The 14,391-nt window shown below is 40.5% G+C and overlaps 1 protein-coding gene across 2 annotated transcripts in view; it reads left to right on the top strand.

Annotated features, from left to right (window-relative positions):
- Positions 1-14,391, top strand: part of LOC106525831 (echinoderm microtubule-associated protein-like 6) — an 88,704-nt gene that overhangs the window by 53,089 nt on the left and 21,224 nt on the right. For both annotated transcript variants that reach the window (XR_001311178.1, XM_014020182.1), the window contains exons 2-6: positions 3,932-4,091; positions 10,142-10,240; positions 10,342-10,410; positions 11,886-12,071; positions 12,247-12,382. Coding sequence is in view for 1 of the 2 variants with exons in the window: in XM_014020182.1 (XP_013875636.1) it covers positions 3,932-4,091; positions 10,142-10,240; positions 10,342-10,410; positions 11,886-12,071; positions 12,247-12,382 (650 nt within the window). In the remaining variant the exon portion in view is untranslated. The remainder of the gene's footprint in view (positions 1-3,931; positions 4,092-10,141; positions 10,241-10,341; positions 10,411-11,885; positions 12,072-12,246; positions 12,383-14,391) is intronic.

Here is a 14,391-nt window from a genome sequence, read left to right on the forward strand (position 1 = left end):
GTATCTAGAGGGTCTGAAAACTCAGTAAGTATATCGAGAAAGTCGCTAAATCAGCACCGCTGTGTTCCACAACCCGTCAGCTCTCATGTCAGCGAGCAGCGTGTCGGGTCGATTACGTCATACTCTGAAGCGGTCAAATTATCGTACATTATGGGATTTTTGGGATTATTGATCGTACATCGTACAGAGGGCAAAATTATCGTACAAATACGATAATTATCGTACACCTGGCAACACTGATGCTCTCCCGCTCCACAGAGCCGTGGTGTTTACAGGCAGAGAGAAGGTTGGTGCGAAAATATGGACTGGATAACAACCTGGCACGTCCCTGTGTGTAACACCACGGGTTGCAGTGAAAACGTGGACTGGATTTATATCTATACTTAATACTTAATCAATGCTTATAATGATAAACTGGACTGGAGTTGAGTTTTGGGCATTAGTTCTCAGCGTGAGAAAGTGGAGGTGTGGCGTGAGAACATATAAAACCCTCAGATGTGTGTGTCTCACTCTCAATGCGTGAAACTTGAGAGCCCTGAAAGTTTCAACGTCTGTGGTTGTTCATTTCCTGGCTAACTGACCAATTTGATGGATGGCCGTACCTTTCAGCACTTGGACATTTGCTTTGAGCGAGCTGGACTCGGTCTGCAAGCGGTTCTGCTGATGGCCAGCTGTGGTCCCTGGACTTTGCTGGCCAGATGGAATTGATCTTAGAGAAAGCTGATAGATCGGCTCGGCGGAATTGTCCACACTTTTTGTCTGATTGGATTCACCACCTTGAGTTGTACCAGCAGACATTGAAGCAGACAGAAAATTGTTATCGTCTGCCTGACTCTTCTGTTCCCAAAACAACTGATTACAGATTTGTCTCTCCACTACATAGCCTTGAGCTGTTAAAACTAAATTCTTCCTGGATGCTTACGTTGATTGAGGCTCTTCCCCACACCTCCCCCCTCTCACCCCCGTCTGTGATCTGGTTCCTGGAGCAGGCTGAAGGCCGCACAGAATGAACAGTTAACATCAATATTCTGAACTATGGCTGCGCTGGTTTTGGGGACTGGATTCTTTGGGCTCATTTTTCAGATATTCACACAAGTGCTTTCAACATTCATGGCTTCAGATTTACACACCCCTAAACTCACTTACTCCTCTGGCTAATTAAACGTGCTCTATGCAGAGTTTTTTTTTATAAACACCATAGTGTGTCACATTGTTGTTATAATATGATGCTTTGTTTTTTTTCCTCATCTTCCCTAATGTGGTTTTTAGTTTTTCTGTTGTTAAAGGTAGAGCAACTGTGTTTGTTGCATGACCTGTTTCTCCTGTTCCCCCATGTTTGTCTTGTATGTCTTCTTGAATGGGTGTTTCTTAACTGCCCCCTCCCCCCTTCCCTGAATGTAGAGCACCTTGTGAATTTATTTCTGTGAAAGGCGCTATATACATAAAACTTTACTTACTTAATTACTTACTTACTTTCATACGTCTTGATTTAAGCTTCTGCTGTTCCAGTAGAAAATCTACATAAATCTTTGTTCATGAAACCACAAATGTTTTATCGTTGATGGTTCCAGATTCTTTTGGTACAATTTATGTCATGAATCACGTCTGTCCTGCTCTCATGTCATGTCATAGTTTCTCACAGCCAAGTACTCACTCATTGCTTCACCCCTCCCGTCACAGAAATCACAATCAAGTTCATTCCACTCACCTGCAGTCACCAGTATTTAAGCTCCACTCCACCACAGCACCAGTGCCAGATTTTTGAACGGTTCACGCCAAGTAGTTATCCAGCAATCTCATGTTACGTCTTGTCTGCCTCGTTACGACCCTCCTTCTGCTCTTCGGACTCAAGCCTCTTGCCTCGCCCCCGACTGATACCTCTCTGGATTCTGTCTTCCTGGTTCTGACCCACGCTCTGACTTCTAGATCTTCGCTTTTCGCCTCACCCTCGTCTGACACCGTCTCTGCCTCTGACCTCCTGGATCCGACCCACGTCCGTGTAACCTGACCACGCTTCAGTCCTTGGTCCTCTAACCTGTTTTTGTCTTCAGCCTCTCTGTTAATGACCCCTGCCTGTTCTAAGGATTATCCCCGGCGCAGCGCCGCCAAACACAGAAGTGCAGCGAACCATCATCCAAGGCTCTCCGTGTCACTCAGGAGTTCGGTCCGTCCCACACGCTTCAGTAAAAGAACTCCTGATTCCCGTGTCCTGTACCTCCAGATCCAGCACTCACTATTTAAATAAACTTGTTAAAACTGCTTCGGTGTTTGGCTTTGTGAAACTCAATCCCTCAACCATTACAATTTAAGTAGAAAACAACCGAGAATGTTGCATCATCTGGATTCTGGAAGCAACTGATAAGCCTAAAACAGGCAGAACACATCCAGCAGTATGCAGTGCAATACAAATCAGCTTTAAAAGAAGCTTAACACTGTCTCAGCAGAAGAACCAGCCTCTTATAGTTTCTAATACGTTCAGTGTTTCTGTGCTTTTCAGTGTTTTTTGTTCTTCGCAGCAACCCAGAACATGTTTTGTTACAAAGTCAACGTCGTGCTCACTTATCACAACTTGTCAGCAGATCTTTGCATTTCTTATCTCCTCCTTGAGCTCTGCATCTGTTCTGCTGATTCAGCTCTACAGACTTTACTCCACACAGTCAGACTGGTCCTCTCACACACACCTCTAGATTTGTTCTTGTTAATTTTAGAATTTTATCGTCCATGTTGTTTGCAGGAGATACAGCAGTCAAAGGATCTGTCAGATTATTTCCTAAAAATACCCCCGAGACTCTGCCGTGTCTCTAATTCCACAACGCAAGGAGAAATGTGTGAGGAGGAAGGTGGGCAGGTAATATCCAGTGCTGCGTTTCTGCAACTTGTCATTTTCGACCTTGACTACGCACTCTTCGGCTCCGGTGCCCTTGGGCGATGTGGTTGCCGTGGCAACTGTGCCAGTTTTTGACGACTTGTTAGCTGCCAGGTTTGAGGGCGTGTGTGTGTGTGTGACTGAGATCAATGAGGCATCATGACTGACACACCTGTTCTATTTTTGCTGCTGTTGTTAGACACACACACCTTTTCTCACAGCCGCGTCATACAAACGTCACACACACTCAGGAGGTGATTTATCTTTGATGTGTTTTATTCCTAAATTGACTATTTCTTTTCATTTAATCTATTTCACTCGTTCGATTTGACAAATAAACACTGATCCACAGATGCAAAAATCTAAGAAAGCTCATCAAAATCATGAAAAATCATTGTGTTATGATTCATTAGGTTTTTATTCAAACCCACGTCATTTTAATTTTATGCGGTTGATACAATTCATGTGAGAACTGCATCTAAAAACACTGATTATTATTTTGTTTCCTTAACTTTATTGATCCCACAGTGGGGAAATTTGCACATTACAGCAGCTCAAAACAGGACAGGGTGAGATAGAATAAAGAAAGAAAAGTAAAAGAAAAACAAAAAAAACAATATACTTGTGATATATTACCAATAATTCCAAGTTTTGCTGTTTTCAGATTTGTAATATTCGTCAGCATTAAACCATTTTTTAGGTTTAAACTTCACACAAACCATTAAGATCTGATTCATGGAGCAGTTCTGATTGTGGTTCTGCTCCAAATGTCATCAGCTCATTAAGTAGATGTCATCACTCAATGGCCGACCTTTACATAAGACCAGAAGGTGACCTTCTTCACCTAAGTCTGATGAAAAACCAGACCCTCTTATTGATTGTCTCCCATCCAGCCTGATGTTGCTTTTCTTTGAGGTTTTCATGCCTGAATCTCTTCGGTGGTGTTTTATGAGAGTTATCCATTTTTTTCCTGCTTTTTTTAAGGCTGTGACATGTTTTAAAAAACTGTAGTTTCAGTGAAGATTTCTGACTTTGTGATGCTTCTGTTCGTTTCTCCTCCTTCAGCCTGGCGTTGCATCCGGAGCGCTCCCTGGTAGCGACGGGTCAGGTGGGGAAGGATCCCTACGTGTGTGTGTGGGACTCCTTCACTGTCCAGACGATCTCATTTCTGCGTGATGGACACACACACGGCATCGCCTGCCTGGCATTCAGCGCTGACGGACAGGTCACACACACACGTTTGTTCTTCTATCGTCATGGGGACTTTGCATTGACTTCCATTCATTTACTGGTCATTTCTATAGCCTAACCCTGACTCTTTACCCTAAACCTACCTCACAGGTACATGTCTGACTCTAAACCTTACTGAAACTCAATTCACACCTTAGTCCTCCTAACCCTAACCCACCAACGGTATTTCTCCCAATGGGGAGCGGGCTTTTGTCCCCATTCGGAACAGAGAGTCTGTGAGGTGTGTCGGCAGAATGAGCCAGGGCACAGGCAAAATCCAAAAATGTGAAATAAAGTTTAATAAACAAAGGAAGTGCTGTCGTGGCAGCAAAAAACTTACAGACACCAGGGAACACAGAGGACAACCACACTGACTGTGAGAACAGTACAATGAACTAGGGCTGCCACAAACGATTATTTTTCATAATGGATTAATCACCGATTATTTTTTTTCGATTAGTCGATTAATCGGATCATACGTTAATTGAATATAAAACATTGAGCTTATCACGTCAGAATGCAGCTGCTATTGTATAACCATTGTTAGATTTTAGCTACAGTATATGCTAACAAAAAATAACTGCTGTGGAAGGTAAGTTCTGCTCTGCAGATATTACACAGGTTTCTCTTTCATTTTCTTAAAATGATCCCACACTTGAGCTGCATTGCCAGGTAGCCATGACACCAGAGCCTGTCTGTATAATGTCTTGTGACGTCCACGGCCTACCCCAGTTACCACTACTGTGCATGTGTGTCAAGGACAGAAAGGCAGATGTGGCAGTGGAAGGTTTCAAAGCAGTTTGGAGAGAAAAACTAAGTAAAGAACAACAACAAAAAAAGAAAACGATTAATCGATTATTAAATTAGTCATCAACTATTTTAATAATCGACTAGTTGTTGATTAATCGATTAATCGTTGCAGCCCTACAATGCACAGACAAACACTGAAGACAGGACACAGAATATAAAGGCAAACTAATTAGACAATAAGGAACACCTGGAGCAGACACAAGAGGAAGCAGGTGAGCGAGGGCGGGCTGCAGGGCAGAGAAAACACAGGGAAACACTGAAACACTGAAACCTAAGGAAAATAAACACAGATCATGACAGAGTCCTCAGCTGTACCAGGAAAATGGTCAAAAATCATCCCCACCAGGTAGCAATAACATGTACACACACACACACACACGTTTGTTTCTTGACCCCGTGGGGACCTTCCATTGACTTCCATTCATGTTTTTTAGACTTTATATCCTAACCCTGACCATATACTCTAAAATTAACCTCACAGAAACTTACCTGACCCTAAAACTAACCTAAACCTTGGTCCTAAACATAACCCCACACCTGTAATTTGCATTTGGACCCAGGTCCCCACGATTCATTTCGATCCCCACGAGGCAGCTTTTTTTGGGAAAATTCTCCACAAATTGTAGAAAAAACCCGTACACACACACACACACACACACACCTGCTACTCCCAAACACAGGATATTGATACAGAGTCTGAACATCATTGTCAAAGGAAACACTCCTAAATCAAATCATTGCAATCTTTAGAGTTCATTCAGCCCAAAAGCTTTTTAAAACCATTGTTCATTGAGAGTTGCTCTGAAATACACAATCATTGTGTCAAAATAAAGATTGACATCTGACCAAAACCTCATTGTAGGCGACATCTTGTACAAAAAAAAATTTTTTTTTGCTTTTGACACAACTCTGTTTTATCATTGTATATGAAGGAAGTTATTAGACCTTCTGTAAAGAAGCTGGGCTCTATCTATTGTAATACCTGTAGCCTGTCCACTTCATTTTGCAACCATATACAGTGCCTATAAAAAATATCCACCCTCCTCTTTCTCCCGACTCAACACATATTGACACTTGTCCAGGTTCCCTCTGCCTCAGTTATTGATGAGATGAGAACAAGGAGGAGGAGCCTGTTGTCATATTTTTGAAAAGTGTAGAAAATGCACAATAACTAACTATTTCAAACCCTAAACTTAACTTCTATTACCTTTGGACATCATATCCCTGACCTCACTACCTAACATCAACCAGTAATCCTGATCCCTAATATTAACCACGGACCCCAACCTAAAGAGCCCATGTGGTGTGTCAATAACTGATGCGAGGGGGTTACCTGACGTGTCAAAACCAGACACAGAGTGAACCTGGACAAGTGTCAATACGTGATGAGTTGGGAGTTAGAATGTGTTAGCCTGTGTTTTTCTGCTTTTACTGCTGTCAGAAATCAATCATGGGCAATATAAAACAGTCATTTTATCAAAAAATAAAATAAAATGATGGTCCTGATTCAACTCAGGGAAACGATTATTAAAAAGTACAAGTCATAAGATGGATACAAAAGAATTTTTAAGGTCATGAACATCTCCAGGAGGTTTGTTAAATGCTCAAGAAAATGAAGGAATAAAACTGAGAAATAAAGCAGTTTGCCAAAAGGCATATGGAAAAATCTCAGGTTGCTTCTCAGCAGGAGGCAGTCGAGGTTTACCAGAAGTGACTCTTTTCCACTCGAGTACAAAGCTCAGACTGGTGAAGAACCCAGCAACATGCTGTATTCACAGTGTCTCCCATCTCATCTGCTGAAGCTGAGTGCTCTCAGGTGGCTCTCTCACCATCTTCTTTCTTGCACAGTCATGTTATGTGAGTGAGGTAAAGGCACTGGCACTACACCCAACACCCCTCTATGAAGTGTTCACTTGGTCAAAGTGCACATAAGGGTTTGAGTGTGCAGGATACAAAGGTGCAAAAATGAGAGAATTGGAACAGTACAGGTTACATCATCGACTTGCCTCTGCGTAGTATACAACATCCAAAATGCCAGGATCGGACGCTCTTCTGGCATTTGCACTGCTAAAAATGATAGATCTACAACAAGCAATTGTTTTTAAGAGAAGAAAGCGCATGAACTGAAGGAGGCTTATACATCAGTCTGACCTAAAAGTGCACAAGCATACAATTTGAGGTGTTGGTTGGACGTATTTTTGGTGTGAATGCACCATAACCCTTCTTTTTCTACAAGTTGTTCTTTGATTTTTATTGGCGGTTGGCAGACTGATTCAAGTTAATCACTGCTACCACTAGGTGCTCAGTAGACATTGTCTTTTAATTCGAAACCTCACATACAGCAATGAATTTTGGGTAATACTCGTTTTGCTCTTCCTTAAATTTGCTCTCTCAGCCACGCTGCTTACCGCTTCCTCTGTTTTGACTCCGGCCGGTTACATCATCAACAAGTATTACTGCAGTTGGCCGGTAGACTACAGATCTCTATCATAAGCCAAATTTACCTTGTTTCTACTGTATATTGTTTATATCGTGCATTCCTACATTGAAGATGGCACTACAATTGATCGAGCTATTGTCAATCTTGTCAATCTGGTTATTGTCAGTTAGCAACAGTAAACTAACAGTAAAACTAAACTGGAGAGACTAAATGGTAATAGCTTTAATAGCCAAGCTGCTATTAAAGCTCTCCGAGGGCCATATTTTACGTCATTACTGGCTTGGGAGTATGCCAAAGCAGTCAACCAACTGGGGAGAGATAACAGTGTTACTGTTATGGGTACCAGGACATGCTGGCATTTCTGGTAATGAGAGAGCTGACTACCTCGCAAAAGGTGGCAGTCAGGCTCACTTCAAAGGACCAGAGCCTGTTGTAGGTACCTCAACAACAGTCTGTAGGACTGCTCTACAGGCCTGGATTAGACGTCAACACTCAATCCGCTGGAGGGAGCTGACGGACTCTAGACAGGCACGGGAACTGATTAACGGTCCAAATCTAAGGTTTGGGAAAGTTCTCATCTCCCTGTAAAGGAAAACTCTAAGTACACTAGTTGGAGTCCTAACTGGGCACAATCTGTTCATCCGCCACAAAATAGTGATGGGATTTCATGACAATGGTCTGTGTGATGCCTTTGGCATTGAATTAGAGACCTCGTTGCACCACTTAGATCACTGCCTGGCTCTGAGTAGTCAAAGAAAATCTTGGGGACCCCTTTATGGATCCTGAGAAGCTCAGAACACTGAGTATTTCTAATCTTGTGTCCTTCATCTGAGGGACGAGAAGGTTTGAATAAAGACCAGTGTCTTTTTGGGGAGAGCAATGGACCCACTTACAAGGCCCCCTCTCATATGGATTCTTTATCCATCTCCACTCACCATAAAATCTGTCCAGTGGTTCATAAAATATTTTGTTAACAGACACACGCAACATGGACAAAAACCTCTTCAAGGTGGGTGATTTCCTAACTGTCATCCAGTCATGTACTGTATATAAAACCAGAGGTCAAAATTACATTTTGTTCTTTAACAAAATCTTGCTTTTTTCAGCTGTTTTTTTATGCAAACACATTTTTTTTCTTCGATTGATTTCTCATCCCAAGTTTAGAAAAGCAAACACATCTTTAGAGTTCAGATTTCAGTCATTGGTGTCTGCACCACCCAAATCGATGACAGAGAGGCTGCAGAGTTCGATTCCTCTGACTTTAGTTTGACTGGTTTCAACATCACCAGACAAACTGGCTGCACCTTTTTGGACAGGATGACACCAAAACACAATGTTACAGACTGGTATCTATCTATAAGTGAATCTGAATGTAAGATAAAACACTTAAAAATAAACATAAAGCATATTTGTAAATCTGTCAGTCAGTCTATCAGAGAAAGAGAAAGCAAAACAGGTCAATCGGTTTAAAATGTAAATCATATCCATTATTTTGTTTCTGTCAGTTTAAACTCATTTTTCACATGTTGACATGAAACAAATTAAATCATTGCTGAAAAGAACTAATCTCCCAAATGCTGCATTGTGCCAGACACATTTACATTTGTTTTTCTCACCAGAATGTAGGCTCTTATTGTGAAGGAGTGTTTGGTTTTGTAGGGAAAAGAGATTTATACTGTTGTATTCATTCATCCCTGCTTCTGCTGTTAGAAGTACATCTCTATCAAACGCCACTTCGTCCCTTTGTGCTGACTCCCACAGCGTCACAAATATCTGCTTCTGGATGCAGTTTGAACCAACAGATATGAATCAAAGGAATCAATAAAATAATCATAAATCCAGCTGAATAAATCAAGTGCACAGGTCTTGGGTGCAGCTGATTTATTTATAAATGAACTTTAGTTATTTTTCACTGGAATTTGCAGCAGAAACGCAGAGAAACGAAGCATATATATAATATTCACAGTGTTTGAAGTGGAAACTGAGGAAAAACTTCAGCAAAAAGTAAAACTTCATAAACTGCCACGACAGCTTAAATCCTGAGCTAAAACGTCCTGTTCCAGATGGCAAAGATGTTAAATCCTCGTTCATCACCACAAATCCTAAGGTTTTCTGTCTGAATCCTCTGCTGAATACAAAAAAAGCTGTTTTCTCTAAATGTTTGATAGCTTATTGTGTGAATACTGACTCAGCTGACTTAGCATTTAAACAATTGTTTTTCTGTATTTTAAAAATTTCCTGTATGCTTTTTAAAATCTTAGTATTTCTGCACACTGTCTTAGTCATTCATATTTTGAAACATTCATTTCATTAGGAAGATAGGTGCTATGATTTAGTTTTTGTAACTTATACTTGTAAGAATATTTAACTTAAATTTAAAAGTACTTTCACAATACAAGACCTCACCAATTCGTTCAGAAAAAACTGTTCTCTTTGAAATCTGAACCAGCAAACTTGCTGTTTTTTTATTTTCTTAAGCTACTTTTAGTTTTTAACTCTCTTTTGCTACTTAGAGCTTATTAGCTTTTGTTCAGTTAATTTTAGTTTTAACAAATGTTTGTCTACTTTTTACTTTTAGCTAACCTTTTGCTATCTTTACCTTATAGCTCATCTTTTGCTGAATTTAGCTACTTTCGACACTTTAAGCTTACTAGCCATTTGCTAGTCAAGGTTTTTAATGTCTTTGCCTCTTTTCTTTTTCAGCTGTTTGACTTTATTTAGTTTTAATAACTAACGTGTCTTGTTAGATTTTTCCCATCGTGCTTCACTCAGAGTCCGGTCTGGTTTCTCTGCAGAGGTTAGCTTCTGTGGGTCTGGATGCAAAGAACACTGTGTGTGTTTGGGAGTGGAAGAGAGGGAAGATCCTGGCTTCAGCCACCGGACACTCAGATAGGGTCAGATTCTGCCTTCTTCTGTTTGTTTTTGTGTTAAAGCATGAGCACTAACAAATGTTCTCTTTTAAAATATATAAATATATATAAATATTTATTTACAGATATTTGACATTTGCTGGGATCCATTTCAGCAGAACCGTTTGGTGAGCTGTGGAGTCAAACACATCAAGGTAACACCAATGGTTTCTGGTTCTGGTGATGGTTGTATATTCTGTCTGCTGGGACACAAACCCTAAAACACTGAGGTGATAAAACACAAGAAAAAAACATCTCCCTAAACACTTAATGTTAAACCTGTTTGAATATTTTAGGACACATAAGAGGTTACAAGCAGCTTCTGGACACTTTTTTAAAAGTAACTCAAATTTATTACTAGACATGGGTTTTTACGCTGTAAAAACAAGTGTGCATTACCATGTAGCATGGCTTTGCCTGCAGCAGTAGACTTGCAGAATGAACAGTGACCAAGTTCAAATGTGTTTTCTATTCCAGCTTGTGCTTGTCAAGTCAGCAGGTGTTTGTAATTAGGGTAATTGTGTGCCAAGATATTGTTTATTCATAGCTGGAATTGAACCGTGATCTCCCGCATGAAAGCCCATAGTGTTCACCATGAGACCATTGGAGATGTGACAGAAGGCACTGCCACGGGTTGCTTTATATGTGTGCAGAAAGAGGCCATATTGCCAATGCAATTGTTGACATTAAACTGCAATATATTACAGCAATATTAGGGCAATATTAACGTAAAACATCAACTATAAGTTGTGAAGGCACCAAAAGGCACAGCCATCCTTTCGCACAGGAGCTTTACAGGTATAAATGACAATGGCAGCTGTAGGACAAAGCATTTCAGGAGGAGAAACGTGCCAAAGTGGAGATGACTTTGATGGGAACAAATCACAATAGTGTGCACTGCATTGGATGCAATGCACACTGATTAGTTGTGAAACTTCTTTTGGCTTTTCCCTCTTCTTAGAGAAGAGAGTCTCTGCAGTTTTTATAGGAGTTTCTTGTTTTGTGGCAGGAGTTTGTCCAAGACATGATTTGTCTGTTTGACTTTTGTGGGTGTAGTTTGTTCAAGATGTGATTGGTTGGACTGGATGTGACTATTCTGGGTGCGGTTTGAAGTAGCTGGGAGTAACTTAGTCAAAATGGCCAGGAAGTACCTATATGTTTTAAATATAAATATAAATATTAATTTTAGTCATAACACGAGACAGGAAGGTGCTTGTCGCATGAAATTTAAAGTCATTAAGCTAAGTTTACATGTTCGCAATAATTTTACTGTTATCATTACTTCCTCTTTTAAATTGCCCCTCAAGACAAATCAATCTAACCAATCACGGCTAGAACAAACTCCACCCACACAACAAGAAACTCCCCCTACATACTGCAGATACCTCTGCTTGTCTTTTGGGTATCTACACAGCCTCCTTCTACATTTATACAATAAAAAAATTAGTTGCTTCAAATTCTGAGAAGTTTGGGTTTTTAACAAATCACTACTACTTTTCTTTTCTTTAAAAATAAATCATGTGTCTTCAGCCTTAAATTAGATGATTTAATAAAATCTTTTAAAAAGCAATTGAAATAAAAAAATGTTGGTTTTCTTTGTTTGTTTACTTTGTTGTGTTCCTGTCTGCAGTTCTGGTCACTGTGCGGAAACGCTCTCACTCCAAAACGTGGAATTTTTGGGAAAACGGGGGACTTGCAGACCATCCTGTGTGTGGCGTCAGCTAAAGATGATGTCACGTACTCTGGCGCACTCAACGGAGACATCTACGTCTGGAAAGGCCTGAACCTGATGCGAACGATTCAGTCTGCCCACAGCGTGAGTTTCCTGCTGTCATGTCTTCACTTCCTGCAAGACAAAACATAAAACATCAGTCATCTTAGTGAAGATCATCTTGTGAATGTGTATTTTTTAAGATGACTAATAAAACCAAAAATAAGTAAATATTGTTTTGATTTTCAATGCGTTATACAACAACATTGTGTGTGTTCAGGCTGGCATCTTTAGCATGTATTCCTGCGAGGAAGGCTTCACCACCGGAGGCAGAGACGGCTGCATCCGGCTGTGGGACGTTGACTTCAAACCTATCACCAAGATCGACCTGCGAGAGGCTGAGCAAGGATACAAAGGTATAATGCACCAATCATTTCTGCAGTTCATTTTAATTCTCCTCCCTGTGCACTGATGCAACCACTCCTGTGCTTCGGCATTGTTACTCTGCTGGCTGCACTGTGCACGTCTTTATTTCTTGTAAGGACCACTTTTGTTCAAATGAAACTACTTTTGCTTACATCTGAGTTCAGTTTTGTTTAATTTTTGTTGGTTTTATTCATGTATTTAACCATTTTTTACAGTTAGTCTCACTGAGTCAAGAGAAATCTGTTTGAGACAGTTTGATACACAACTATAAAAGGAATTATATGGTTTTCTTTGGGTTAAACAGAATCTATAAACCTGAGAGACCTGTAATCCTTCTAATGAGAGCTTTGACATTTGTCTCTATGTCCGCTAACCCACATGGACAGAGTATTTAAACATTTTCTACGATCCCTTGGATCCCTGTTTCTTTATTCTAAAGACACATTGCATCTGTCACCAAAAAAAAGGTGGAAAAAAAGAGAAAAAGGTCATTTATAAAAAGATCTTTTGTCTGGTAATACCTCTCCTTCAGTGTGTGACATTTCAAGCAAATCATCATCCGACTGAGGTTTTTCCATTCCATGAATCTTGGGAAAAGCAAAGATATAGATGTTCATCCAGTTTTAAGCAGGTGACAGGCTAGACAAAGAGCAATTCAGAGCACAAGTATGGATGGAGAAAATCAGGGAAGTGCAGCACTGCTCATCTGGACTTGGGATACCGGGACCCAACCCTGGAGCCAGGCCTGGTGGAGGGATTTGTTGGTGAGCATCTAGTTAAATGAGCCTCTACCCGTCAGGCTGATCAGCCCAGACAAGTAATGTGGGTTTGCTGTTGTGGCGGTGATAGCTGAAGGCAGGGGCCTTGGGGCTCTTAAACACTGGACCAGCTCTTTACCCTTACAGTATTAGGATCCTTAAGGGATTATGGAAGTTTGCTCATCCTGTCTACTTTTGTGGATTCAAAAAAAGCATTCAGTTTGTGTTCCTTGAGGTACACTGTGGGTGCTGTGCAAGTATAGAATGGGAGTCCATTGCTATGGGCCATTCAGTCCTTATACAAGTGGTGTGAGAGTTTGGTTTTCATTGCCTGCAAGTTGGACCTCTTCAGATGGGGAGTTGGACTCTGGCAGGACTGCCCGTTGTCACCATTTCTGTTCAGAACTTTTATGGACAGAAATTCTTGGTGCAGCCAGGGTTCAGAGGGAGTCCAGTTCAATGGTGTCTGGATTCCAGCTCTACTTTTTGCAGATGATGTGATTCTGTTTGCTTCATCATGTCGTGACCTGCAGCTCTTACTGGAGCGGTTCGCAGCTGAGTGCGAAGCAGCTGGGAAGAGGATCAGCACCTCCATCAGAACGCTCTCCGTCTCTCGAAGCGTTTCCAGTGTTGGTGTGTTTCAAATTTACTTCAGTGGAGGCGCCAAAAGTTATTCCATGCTCTAATGATGAGGTCCAAACCTTTTCAAATGCGTTGGTCATCTGGTAAGGATGCCTCCTGGACTCCTCCCACCGGAGATGCTCCAAGTAGTCTTTGAGGAAAACCTGTAAGAGGTGGCTGTGGAATGTTTCAGTATTTTTTCTATCTTACCAGGGGTGTAACAATACATTAATCCACATCTATATATTGATTAAAATATTGATTCAACTACATCAAGCCAAAATGAAAACATTAATCCATATCTGTCCGTCCATCCATCCATCAGTCCATCCATTTTCTTCTGCTTTTCCGTGGGCAGCAGATCCATATCATCATCATCATATATTATAATATATTGAGTTATATATAAAACTCTGATATTTATTACTTATTGACAACTTATGAATGATATTTTAAATTTATGTTGACCGTTTTTAAACTTTGACTTCAACTGTTTTAGTTTAATTTTTAAGAGTATCTCTTTAAATCCTAAAATCTTCTCTCTATTTTACTCTCCTGATCATAAATCCTTTTCTTTTTTAATTTTTATTTATTTATTTTTTTTTAGCAAAACACAACAC

Source organism: Austrofundulus limnaeus, unplaced genomic scaffold (assembly GCF_001266775.1).
Source record: "Austrofundulus limnaeus strain Quisiro unplaced genomic scaffold, Austrofundulus_limnaeus-1.0 Scaffold243, whole genome shotgun sequence".
NCBI lineage: Eukaryota > Metazoa > Chordata > Actinopteri > Cyprinodontiformes > Rivulidae > Austrofundulus > Austrofundulus limnaeus.